Here is a 13,620-nt window from a genome sequence, read left to right on the forward strand (position 1 = left end):
AATAGAAAATGGGTACAAACCTGTCGTCTTCGGCCAGAAGCCAAAGCGTCTCCGTGTTTTTCCACATTTTGCAAGTTGTTCAGACCTAGAAGACAGTTAATATACATCCAGACCAATAAGGAGTCAACATTAAGGCAGCAGTTTTGTATTCTACCATTTACATGAGACAAGAATGTAGGCTATTTTAATATGCTTTGACAGACTGGAAAAACTTCAGTGTCTGTTTATATATGAATACACTTTTCTATTTGTATACACATGAATCTCACCTTAGTCCAAGGACTCAAAAAATAGTCTGTTCAAAAAAGTCATGGTATTTTCTATGCAACAGAGCTCACAGAAGAATTAGATTTTCAACAATTAGGTAAACTTTGGTACATAATAATGAAACATTGTTGTTTCATTTTGGTAAAGTGTTTTTACTGTACATACTGGTCTCATTTTAATAGGATGAAAACTAATCAGAGCTATGATACTTTGTATACAGGTTCCATCATTTCCATAGAATGCGTCAGGTTCTGTGGTAAGCATCCAAGGCATCTGTAAGAGTTGTCCTTCCAAGTCCAACATGGTCACACACTGAGGTTATAATGTCATCTCTTTGCAGTAAGAGGGTATTAACGGTTTTCAGAACCTATTTATAAATATTATATAACCCATATTTTAAGTTTTAAAAAAGTAATGCCACGAAGATGCATGGAAATCCTAACTTTGCACACTTTTACACTACAATTTGTTTTCCCTATCAGCCAACATCTTTAGCTTCTCCCTTCCAAAGTTATCTAGGTCCAAAGCCAGCAAGAGATGAGTTTCAGTACTTGCTGGCAGCTTTCTTCTGCACAGAATATCTTAAATCCCAGTAAAGCAAACAAGCAAACAAAACCCCAAGTGAACCAGAAAATAGTGAATGATTTTGCAAAATGAGTTGCCAGGGAACCTTAAGCCATTTCATAGTTTCCCAGATGTGGGAAACCCCAAATCTGCATTTGTGCAGAAGCCACACACAACAATTGGGAAGGTATTTCCCCCCCCCCCCCAATAATTTTTATATTAATCCAATCAAATTGAATAGCAGTTTTCAAAACACCAACTCATTTGTCAGGGGTGTAGGGGGAAGAGTTTGACAAGACTTTGTTTTGAAAGGGTAAAAATAAGCTAGTACTCACTTTGAAGAACATTGCTCGCTCTGTGTTTCTGTTGTGAATGAGGCCTGCAAGGAACACAGAAATTAAGTAAAAATACACAACTTCATGAAGTGTTTATGACCAAGAGCAACAACAACAAAACAATTTTTACCTTGCTGTGGTGTTTATGTCTCCAGGTGACTGATTTGTAATACTCTGTTGCTTTTTCATTAATCTTAAAAAGAAAAAAAAATACTTTATTAGACAGCAACTTGCCACTTATGTGAATCAACAAGATTTAAATGAAAGAAAATCCCAAGATTTCTCTACAGAAACAGTGGCATACATCACTAACTGCTTCAAACCCTCTTAACTTTGCCTCTCTATACCTGGAGAAGAAATACGTAAGACATTACAGATTTAATTTGAACATGAGGCATTTCAAACATCTATTTTTTCATACCTTACTTCTTCACAGTCTAGGAATTGTTTCCATAGTTTTTTTGATCATGTCTTTCATCATACCTCTCTCTGATATAATTGTGTCAGGAATTGTCCTTCTGAAAAAAAGATCTTATGATTTGTCTTCCTGTATATTCTGTCTGCATCAGTCAATTTCCTTAACTAAATGATGCCAAGTATTTCAAGTATAAAACTCCAGAAATACAAGCTGTATCCTGACCAAAGACTACAATTTATTCTCCATGAAAAACAAGTGGTGATAAACCTAGAGTATTAGTATTTTCCAAAATAAAGTCAAAGGAGGGGGGAAAGGAACTGGGCTTCAAGTTCTGCCAGCATTTCTTAGAAGACTGTCTAATTGTTTTGAGGGTTCACATTGCAAGAGTCATGAAGCAACATAACTATTTTCCATGACTCTAGTATCACTGTGTAAGGGAATCTTGTGTTTAGCTGTAAGGAAAAAGTAATAGACTAATTCCCTTTCCTTATCCTCTTTCTTCCCCAGATGACCTACAGCCTAAAATTAAAAGGGCAGGACTAAATGGAGCTCAAATGAACATAAAGAAAAAAGTAGTGAAGTATTTCTATGTTTTTATTGTTATACAAGACTGACAGCTGTTTCAACTGAAAAATGTGCATCTTCAACAAATACTTAAACTTAATAACAAGCTATTTGATGTAAATGCCAAAAGAAACAATCATAGGAAAGCCAAAACTTAGAAACAGAGTATGTGCTTGTAGTAAATTTTCTATTGGATGGCAGTTAAGAATTTAACATCCTTCCTTCTACCTACTCTTAGTTCTGCAAGTTTCAAGTTACTACTGAGGGACATGCTTGGACAGCACAATGCTGAATACAAACCTTTGTTTTGTTTCCAAGTTACTTTCGTCATTTTCATCAACATTCACAGCTTTGTTTTGCAATGCTGTTGCTCCCAATCCTTTAGACTCTACCTGTTTTATGGCTGCCTGTGAGAAAGAGAGTTGATACTTTAATTTTAAAGTCAGCCAGTACCTAGATAGTAGTTTACACTAAGATTAACACACATACTATTAGGACTAACAGTGCTTATTTCACAGACCCTTCGGAGGTACTACTGTTAAACCAAGTAGTTTCAAAACAACTGTAGTGTGTTGTTGAAATCCATCAAGACTGCAAATACTATCAAAGTACTCCAAAGTCTGTTTTTTATAACTAGATTAGAAATTGAAAACTGACAGGCCTCACAAGTTCATCTAGTTCTGTAGCATATGGCAGGATCAAGAATACCTATAACACTTTCAAAAGACATACGGCTAATCAGATTTTAGGCTTGCAATGTAATCTTTCCTGTATTAGCAAAAGAATTTTGTAACGTCCTGCCTAAACTTTTAGCCACAAACTAAGGTTATATCTCCTTCATTCCCAAGAGGAGGAAGGAATAGTTCATTACTCTTTATAGAGTGTGTAGAGGATCATAAGATTTGCACTTTTCCCAAGATTCCTCCCACCTACTTGCTATAATAAATAACACCTTCAAAAAACCAAAACACTTAGTCTACACGAAGTCATTCTTGCCACTTGGCTATCAACTTTCTTCCCTAGCATCTTAAGGTATACTTACTGGCCAAACCATAAAAAAATTCTGATTGTGCATCATCATTACTAAGCAGAGCCCACCATCTTCCATCCAACACTGTCTATACATCCCAAAAACTGAATCATTTTGATATTTGAGTGTTGCAAACCAGATCAAAGTTGACAAATTCACTACAGGCCCAATATGAATTCTTTTTCTGCTTAGCCAGTTGCTCCCACTTTTCATCTATTTCTTCTTAGGTTTGGGAGACCTCATTGCAGCTTTCCTGTACCTAAAGGGGGCCTACAGGAAAGATAGGGAGAGACTCTTTATTAGGGACTGTAGTGATAGGACAAGGGGGAATGGGCTTAAGCTGAAGGAGGGTCGATTTAGATGAGTTATTAGGAAGAAATTCTACCCTGTGAGGCTGGTGAGGCACTGGAACAGGTTGCCCAGAGAGGTTGTGGATGCCCCATCCCTGGAAGTGTTTAAGACCAGGTTGGATGGGGCTTTGGGCAACCTGGTCTAGTGGAGGGTGTCCCTGCCTGTGGCAGGGTGGTTGGAACTAGATGATCTTTGAGGTCCCTTCCAAGCCAAACCATTCTATGATTCCTTCAGGGCTTGCTTTTGCCTCCTGTTAATTTTCTGTCACTCATCCAATTTTCAGTCGTCTTGAAATCTTAACCTGTCCTCCACAGTAGCTTGCAGAATCTCTCAACATTTATAAAAGAGTCAGATAATATAAAAACATTCTCTATTTCACTCATTCATCCATGAATATACTGGAAGGTATTCTGGTCACAGAATACTTCCAATCACAGAAGAAAATGCTCACTGTCAGAAATGTCATAGCTACTCAATCTACCACATCTTTCAGCTGTAGGTTTTCAAAATACTGGCTCTTTTACAGTAGCTGATGGTAACAAAACACAGGAGAAAGTGAGGATATGTTTCCATACAGATAGTTAGGTATAAAGGATTTCGTAAAAAAAAAAATTAAATCCACTATATTGTGTTTTAAAAAGTTAACAGTAGCTTTCAAAATGTAGTTGTCCCTAAAAACAATTATTTTGAAAGAGAAGTTATAAAGAAAAATTAAGAACTATCAGCTCAATGCTTTCTTGGTATACATCCTTTTTCCTTGTAATGCATTATCTGCAGACTGTTCTAAGGGCAGCTAACCCATAAAAGTTTCTTGAAGTGCAAGAACTTCAACAGTAGGAGCTGCAATCTTGTAGGTTCCAAGCTTGACAATAACCTAGAAAAAGCAGCCTATAAAACAGTCTACCAACGTAGACCACTTTTACATATGGCACCAGAAAAAAGAGGAGAGAGATTAACAGTTAAAGCTAGGGTGGTTTTTTGCGCAGGCAGAGGGGGTGCAACATAGAGGGCCTAGCTATGCTAATATGGTGTTCCTGGCCTTCTCCGACACCTCCCAACCTCCATTTCCTCTGAGACTCAAATAGCCTTGAAAAATAAACTTGAAAACTGACAGCTGGGTGAAACCATTAAAAGGTATTCCTTGCATTATACTTTGTATACATTTAATAAGTTGTCTGGTCTCTTTCTAGTAAGAAAATGAAAATCCCAGAGAAACTTTAGGTTTGTTTGTTTAAAATTTGCTTCTTATTACCTTTAGATATTTGTGGTTTTGTAGTTGAGTAATTCAATATTCTTTCATAGGAAGTAAACATAAGAGAAATTCTTTACAATCCTCCTGAAGATGAACTGCAGGAGGAATGTTGTTCTTGCCAATTTAAATTTTGAGCAAGACCGCTTGCAAGGAGCTTTTTTATTTACAGGAAAACAGCAATAACAGTCTTGTATCTCCTAACTCCTCTGACATTCCTAAAGCTTTTAAGCCAAATTAAACAAAATAAACATTAAACTAAAAGATCAAGACCTGTTAAGTCTTAGTATGAGAAGTCATAAATATATAGTTACATTATCTTTTAAGGAGTCTCAGAACCGCTTCTCTTAAACATACACTAATGACAGACTACATTTTAATGATGCTTTTTTATTAACTAGTTTCCTAATTAAAACAGTTGTGGAAAAAACATTCAAAAGGTATTTTAGAGGAGTCTTACTCCTACTAACTTTCTTCTAAACATATATTCAACTTTTTTTTTTTTAATTAAGACAACAATCCAAAGGAAGATAAAATTTCCTTTCCATCTAATACAATAACTGAACATTGTCTGAACAACTCCCTTGATAAGATTAGAGAGATTTACACTTTCAGGTACCTGTTTTGAAATAAGTTTTGACAATAGTTTTGACATACCTGTATTAAGAAGTTAGTTTCATTTTCTTTCATGAAAAGTTCAACATAAGACTTGATTTTACTTATCAAAAGATTGTAATTGAAGTTTTCGAGAAGGGGAACATATGGATCCTTGCTTTTAATTATGGTTGCCAACTTCATCCTTAAAGGCTAAGAAAAACACAACTTTATACAAACACGAAAATATATCCTGCAGTAAACTTGGCACCTATGCTAAACAGGACAAAGCTAAACAAGCTGATTATATAGTTTTTTTGAATAGGCCTATACAACTTCATGCTACAGTTTGAAAGGGTTCTAAGGTTAACTAGGCATAATATCAGGAGTTTACTTCATGTGTTCAGTAACCTGTAAGTGTAACTTTCCAGAGATCCTACTTTTCATTCCTTTTGGAATAACACTGAAAGCAGGATTGTCAATGAAGCAAAAACACCCATAAAAGGCCACTCATTACTGGGTTCTCTTTTCTCATTTGCTGCCTCAAAAAGATTGCCATTGAAAGGGGGTTACAGCATTCAGGAAAAGCACTATTTAGTACAGTAGCATTAAGGACACATCGATACTGATAATCACAACTTCACATTTTGTCTACCAACCACTCTGAATCTTACCGACCAATATAGCCAAGAATTAACTTCTGTGTACAGGCTGCATTCTTATTTATGAATTTGAATACTATTACTACAACCTACACTTTCTGAACATCTGAACGAAGAGTGCATCTGAACAATAAGTTAGGACACATGTTCTATGTAAGTAGTGGCATGTGTATAATATACACCAGAGGAAGATATAGGCAGCATTTTTGCCTTTTTTTCTTTTTGTCTATAGTCCCTCTTTTGCTCTTTTCTCTCCGTGTGCATGCACTAGCTATTATTTTAAAGAGATACACACGCAAACTTGCATCTTTCTGAATGATGCAGTCAAAATCAAACCAGGAGGTGGCCTGACCCACATATATTATCTTTTCCAGACACAGCCATAATAATATCCACTCTGTACTACAGATGCTAATGAGCTTTCCTTCCCTGTGATGCTTCAGTCTGTAGAAGACTAATCAGAGACAACAAATAGAGTGCACTGCAATGATTCAGAGAGAGTTGGCAAACTGATTATTAGGGAGTTACTATGTCTCTACCAGAATGTTTATACTGTTTTTACTCTGAGAAAACAGCAATAGCAAATTCCCAGAATCTGTAGTGACACCTCACTCATGTGAGGTGCGAAAGTGAATGAAGTTCAGACTGATGCTGCCCACAGTGAAGAACAACTGCTGCTAGAAGCATTTTACTCCCCGAATTGCCCATGATTTTTATCAAGCCCCTAGCCACAGATTTCTTTTTGTATTTAAAAGTGCCACAGGTGTGTAAGTGACTGCATAGGCAGTAATTAGGACAAAGCTATGCAGGTAGCATTTGGTAGCTTTGGAAACCCATTCCCCTCTTCTCCACTGAAAATGAGAGAGCTTAATGCAAGTTAAGCAAGTTAGTACCTTATTTGATTCTGAGTCTGTAAACAGCCTTTCAAGAACTTCAGCAGCCTCCTTGAAATATCCGTTTTCCATATGGACTGCTACAGTCTACAACAAATTATAAGATATGCTGAAATACATTTCATCTGACAGTCAGGAAAAAACCCCAAAAGAAGTCACACTTTCACAGTTTTGTAAGACTTCCAAAGGCCAGAGGATTATATATTTAAGGGTTACCAACAATTATCTAGTTATAACAGTTAGTTCTGAAGTAATATTAAACCTCATGTATAAAGGCCTAAAACCTCCCCATCAGGCATTTAAAAGGACCCTCATTGATGCACCGTGTCCTATAATGACCTATTAAGTATTGCTTTCATCCTTCCCTGAAAGACTCTCACAGTCCCAGTAGCTGTCAACATGTTTTCACATGTTTCTCTTTGAAATCACAAGTTTTCTAATACAAAAAGTTATTTTTAAGCAAAAAAGAGCTATTCATTACATATTTTAAAGCTCAAGATATTAGTGTTTTGAAATTAATCTCTCAATAACTCATTTTTTCAGATTGGCAGCTTTCGAAACAATTTTGAACCAAGACAAACAGGAACCAGTTTAGACAGGAAAAGGTCCCCATACAGATCTGTTTACTCTGTACTTGAAAATACAACAAATTTAGAAAATTCAGTTCAGCCTGCTAATAGCCTAAGCGTTTTGTAAAAGGAGCCCTGTTTTAGCAGAAGGAATAGGTAGCATCCTGATGAATTTTGATTAAGTCGCACAGACCTGAATTTGAATCAAGCAACGAATATCTTCGTGAAGCTTTTCCAGCTTAATTTCCTCCCTTTCAAGTAAAGTCCAGAAAGACAAAGCAGATTCCAAAGGTGAAATTCTTTGATCATTTTCAAAATGGCATTCTTAGGGGGTGAAAAAAAAAAAAGGTATTTAAAAAACTTAAAGGATAAAGCAAAATATATTACATTATTTATACATAACAATGTACTATACATAATTTCAATTCCTTTTTTCCTCAAATAATTTTTAGTCTCTCTCTTCAGATGTGTTTAATAGGCCTGAAGTAACTGCCGCCTTTTCAGAGAGACTGGTTCTTCCTACCCTTACTAATAATATTACTGTTGCATTTTTAAGGGAGATTATGTGTCTGCTAATTATTGTTCACTTAAAATGCCACTTGCAATAGTGCTAAGTTTAGCATCGTGTATTTGGGCTGGCATTAATAATACTCTTACATTAAGCTTGGCATCAGATATCAAAACATTTGATACTGATACTGTTAATTTTGTAATATAACCACTATCCTAAGCTTTTTTCCCCCATCTCTATATTTCTGTGTCTTAAATGTGTTATATTTGAAGGGGTTAAACTGAGAGGGAAATTCAAACATCTTAACACAGGAGCGTTACTGAAAAAGCAGAAGCAACCTCCCACATCATTGTGCCGCTGTGCCAACACCAAGGTTTGTGCAAGCTCCCAGCAAGCAGGATCAGTTCTTGCAGAAATCTAGCCCAGCCAAATAACCATCCCCTCCACACTCTGCAAGGAGTTGCCCAGTCTGATACTGCACAGCTGCACAAGTGAGTGTGCCAATATAACAGATGTAGTAGGAGCTGGCAGGTGGACAAGATTGCTTTTTTCCTCCCATGGCACTGCCAGCTTAGCTCAAGATGTTCACTGAACTACAGCCTCACTTATTCCTTCATTTTATATGACATCATTAGCAGAATCTCTCAATTTCTTCTTATTCCTTACATTGAATATTTTTCAGACAGAAGGTAAACAATTTAAGCAATACTGAAAAAATTAAAAATATTTTTCAGTAAAAATACAGTAAAAGACAAACACTGAAAATTTAGATAGCATTATATGTATATATACACATTAAAATAACATTTCTGTGTTTCTCTATTGTTTCAGTCAAGTAATATGACACTTCATACAAAGTTTATTTTAATATTGTAAAAACAAAGTGTTTAACTCAAAGAGCTGGCACCTGAAAGCCTACTCTGTTTTAAGAAGCAGTATAGATTTTAATAATTGGAAAAGAATTAGGAAAGCTACCATACATTAGCTTTCCATGTACATTGTGCAACTACAACTAATGTAATATCTACTAAGCACATGCAATCTTCCTCACCATGCAGGTCACTCTCTACAGTGGTAACGACACACATTGAATTCATATCCCCCAAGTGTTATATACAATAATATAGTTTTAAAGCATTATCATAAAAGTTTTGTAATTTGTATATTATGAACTCTTTTAAATATTAGGATTTGATTCTCAAGTTGAACTAAGTCAAGAGCGTTATTACTTCACAAGCAATATAAGAAATTTCATTTTATAAAAACAAGCCTTTGTGGCACTGCTAGGCTAGAATACATTTTTTTCTTCCATGCTCATGCTGGCAAGACTGCTTTTCAAGTCCTTAAATTCCAATGAGTTTTATCAAGCGGTGAAAACTTGCAGCAAAAAGGTTAAGTCTTCCAGAAACTTGAGTGTGGAAGCAAAAATCAGCTTGGCTAAAACAGTAAGTTGTGAATACAGCCAAATAGGAGACATGGTAGCGAATAACACTGGTCCAGCATATAGCTCAGTCGCATGTGGAATACAGACAGTCCAAAACAGAGTTCAGTTATTTTTTTTAGATTTTTTATGTGTGTATATATATGTGTACACACACATACATATGTACAGTAAAGGCTAAGTGAAAGCATGGCTTTGCAAGTTCTCACAAATCTATTTAAATAACAAGTAAAAAAAAATGAATCACAGTATTTACCAAGTTTTTTTCCATTTGCAATTCTTATCAAAAGCTGACAGAGATACACGGGTTTTTTCTGATGCGTAGGTATTTTGGAGAGGCCATTAATAAGAGCTGGAAAAGAAGAGAAAAGTTAAGTCAGTCTTGCTCCAGCACTGCCACAGTGTGGCTAGAAATATACTAGACACTGTTTCCAGACTTACATAATCTACTAAATTTCTAATTCATGAGGAAACTGATGAAGTGCATTTAGTTAATACTCTTCCATGTTAAGAGAACTTAAGTCATACTTAAGAATTTGACCAGAAAACCCTATCTCTCTTACAGCTCACAACAGTAACTTAGATGTTGTAACATGCATCACAAGCTTACCTTCATCAAGTTAGAAGACCACATTATCTTACATACATAAACAAAATTTTGTTTTGCTCAGTAGCTTACTATGAAAGACAACTGTCTGCTCCAAAGACCATTTCTGTGGAATGCCCACAAAACACGAGCCACATGCAGACTGGTAACACTTACATGTTGCTATAGCAACCAACAGACCAAAAGCAGTAAAAGCTACATGGAGAGCTTGGTCAGACCTGTAAATCTACAGGGGAAATCCTCCTCACAAGGTTGGAAGGTCACAAGAATTATGTATTTTAGAATGGGAGCTATCATGAGATTATTTCCATCATGGTGCTTACTGTGAACTTCATATTTTAATGTGCTGGATATAGTAATTCATCTCCACAGCATAATACACAAACATTCAAAATGAAAAGTGAAGAATGCATTAAGTGACTTGCCTAAACACCCTAGTTCAGGAAGTGTTTACGTACACATTTCAGTGTCAGCCTAGTGAAAGCCAGGATTGCAGAGCATGGGACCCCCAGGTTTTACAGTGACACAACTACAGCACATAAGACATTGTTTTACTTTGAAATACTCAGCCTACCTGCTTATTAGTGTATGATCATCTCCTATGAACAATGGATAAGCATAAAATTACAAAGTAATTAAACAGCCTCGAATGATTACCTAAGCTAACATCAAGCAGGATATTGTCATTTGGGCTTGGAAGAACATCTTTACAACTGCTTCAGTGAGGACAGGTGACACAAGAGCTTTTAATTCCTATAGCCAAAATACGAAGTAAAAAAAAAACAACATTGCTTAGAACAGCAGTAAAGTGCCACTCATTATAATCACAAATTCATGCATCTTCCATAACAGAGTTCAAATTCAGAAAGAGTTTGGATGAGTTCAATGATAGATATAAGCACCATCATTATGCCCTGAAGATAGAGGCAGAATACCGTAGCTGAGCGATCCACAAACAAAAGGGGTCATCTTGGCAAGTAGCTTGAGATCTTTCAGCTTTCTCTGTTCTTAAGGTGCACCTGTTAGTGCTTTTAATTTAGAGCAGGGGTACATTTTTAAAGCAAACTTCCTGTGCTTGGTTTGTACAACAGAGCAGTCTTGAGTGCACAAGTTGAACTCCTTTAGAGCTATTCCAAAGAAAAAGAAACCTTGAAACATTTACTGTGTGGACACCAGGTCCTTAGCAGCAATTACTCACAAGTAATGCAGACAAACAGAAAGAGACATAGTCTCAGTAATCTTTTCTGGACTGCTCTCCCTCCCCACCCCCAAGGCAGTTTCTCTATTAATTCCTTTGTTAATAGTGCCCTCAATCATAAACTGCTTTCCGCCCTATGGCCACTCAAATGTATTTCTCATCTTACCCTTTCATTAGGAATTCTAGAATTACAGTTCCTCGCCATGTAGATACCTATCCAAGCTAGTTCAGGTATGTAGACCATAATATCCTGTCAAGGCATGTCTGTCTTTAAATCCTTAATCCAAGGTAACCTAGCTACTTCTATTTGGCAGTGTACTGAACTATACAGAAATATTATTTATCCCCTAATAAAAATACCTCATCTTGTTTCCTTATCCTTCCTACCTTTTTACACTTACTTCAGTTTTAATTGACCTTTTTGTTGACAGCCAATCATTATTTCAGTAAGGTCTCACTTTGACATATGCAAGAGTAATAGTTCTGTATTTCTATGAAAAAATCCACACCCACTTCTCTAATGCAATCTTATGACTGTGCATAGCTTTTTCCATGGACTTTCACACTTCTGACTTTAATCTTATAGCATCAATAAGCCCCACTCTTTCCTTTGTTGCTGAACAGGCCAGGAACAGATTCCCGATTTGCTATTAGTTCCCAGTTCCATATGACCCTGCGTTAAAGGTTAAAAGTCTTCCTGTTCTTCTTCGGAGATATTCGAATCTGCTTGTGTCAACAGCGTTTCTGCTTCCCACCTACATCGTCATGAAATTTCAGTACGAGTCTCCCACTGAGTTTGATTCTCTCAAGGCCAAACACAGAGAAGCACCATTAATAATTTAATCTAGCAGCCCCCTATCCAATATACTTTATTATGTTATCTTTAGATTTCCTACCCCTTAAAATTTCTCATATCAATCTCCTCACTAATCATTCTGCATGCCATTGTACTCTGTTCTTTGTAGAAGTTTAAACAAGTCATACTATCACATTTACCTTAGTCAAGAACACACACACACAAAAACAACCCCAAAAGCTCTAACCCGGTATCTTCAGGAAAGTTATTTCTAATAGAAAAACCATCATAAATCCATAAAATTTATCAGAGATGTAGACATTTGCTTCCAGCTGTCAACTACTCTAATTCTTAATTATTTCTCATTTTAAATACGTGTTTTTTCTATTCAAAATCCAGTCATCGGACTTCATTCCGCCTTTGCAAGACTATAGTTCCTTGAATTACTTCTAGTCTTCTCCCATAACCCTGAATATAAACCCAAGGAACTCAGTGTATTTAAGTAATTCTACTCTAGTTTTTACCACATTTGTATTTCTCCGCTAAACCCTCTTTAACTTTTCAGTAGCCTTGAACTCTCAGCATCTGAGGCCTCAGCTTCAGTAACTGCTGATGGTATTTAGACAATCACATTACACATTCAAGTTTCATAAAATCAACATGATATATCAACACCAATGCTTGTATTCACCTAATAATGTAAAAGCCCTCACCACAGCCTCTCAGCAACCTCTTTTTTTCTTGAAACAGTTCAGTTTGCTTTCCTCCCTGGTCTCATTCAGCCAAAAGATCAGAATTCCCCCAAACTGTGATTATCTTAAAATACTCCAGCAGGGCTACCATTGCATGCTAAACTCAAACACCAGTGGATTAAACAAGCAAACAAAAATTCAGCCTGCACTGTTTTACTTCCACCATGTGCAAGTGTTGCTGATACCATTAAATCATCTCAACAGACTACCCTGTACTCTAGGAATCTTCCGAAGACCTCAGAATAGCTGAAAACCTCCTCAACGTTAGCGGCCACAGTCATGAGAAGGCTACTCACACGCACAAGAAATCAACGCACAAGCACCGTTAGTGCTTTAGCGTGCACAAGAAAGCTGCCCCTCGCACTTTGCCTCACAGTAACCGCAGCCGCTTGAGAGCCCCAAGTGCCCGCACCCTCAGAGCCCCGACAACCGCTGCCACCCCTCACCCTGCGCCACGCCTCTCCACCGCCGGAACTCCGCTGTGCACTCCTCTACGAAGTGCCGGCACAGGCAGTAGCAGGCGAAATCCAGCATCCAGTCCGCAGCCACAGCTTCCACCTCAGCTGGCGGGAACGAACAGGCACGACCACCCCCTGCCGCTACGGCCATCTTCAACCCGCGCGCCAACGGCTGCCGGCCCCGCCCCCGCCAACGGTCCGGCTCGCTCTTCCCCTAGCCCCGCCCCTTCCCGCGCGGCAGCCATTCAGCACAGCCACCTCCTCCCGGCCCTGGCCGGCGTCACCCTCCGCTGGTGGGCGGGGCCGCGTCAGTCAGTCCTCTGGGGGGGAGGCGGGGCGCGGTGGTGACGTCATGCAGCAC

General features: G+C 37.6%; 1 protein-coding gene across 1 annotated transcript in view; it reads right to left on the reverse strand.

Annotated features, from left to right (window-relative positions):
- TERF1 (telomeric repeat binding factor 1) overlaps window positions 1-13,417 on the reverse strand; it is a 22,274-nt gene extending 8,857 nt beyond the window's left edge. The window contains exons 1-9 of the mRNA XM_054816870.1: window positions 13,248-13,417; window positions 9,705-9,800; window positions 7,690-7,820; window positions 6,928-7,014; window positions 5,436-5,585; window positions 2,449-2,555; window positions 1,297-1,359; window positions 1,167-1,210; window positions 21-85 (exon numbers count right to left, since the gene is read on the reverse strand). Of these exons, the coding sequence (XP_054672845.1) occupies window positions 21-85; window positions 1,167-1,210; window positions 1,297-1,359; window positions 2,449-2,555; window positions 5,436-5,585; window positions 6,928-7,014; window positions 7,690-7,820; window positions 9,705-9,800; window positions 13,248-13,410 (906 nt within the window). The 5' untranslated portion in view covers window positions 13,411-13,417. The remainder of the gene's footprint in view (window positions 1-20; window positions 86-1,166; window positions 1,211-1,296; window positions 1,360-2,448; window positions 2,556-5,435; window positions 5,586-6,927; window positions 7,015-7,689; window positions 7,821-9,704; window positions 9,801-13,247) is intronic.
- Window positions 13,418-13,620: the final 203 nt, after the last annotated feature.

The sequence above is a fragment of the Grus americana genome, chromosome 2 (assembly GCF_028858705.1).
Source record: "Grus americana isolate bGruAme1 chromosome 2, bGruAme1.mat, whole genome shotgun sequence".
Classification (NCBI taxonomy): Eukaryota; Metazoa; Chordata; class Aves; order Gruiformes; family Gruidae; genus Grus; species Grus americana.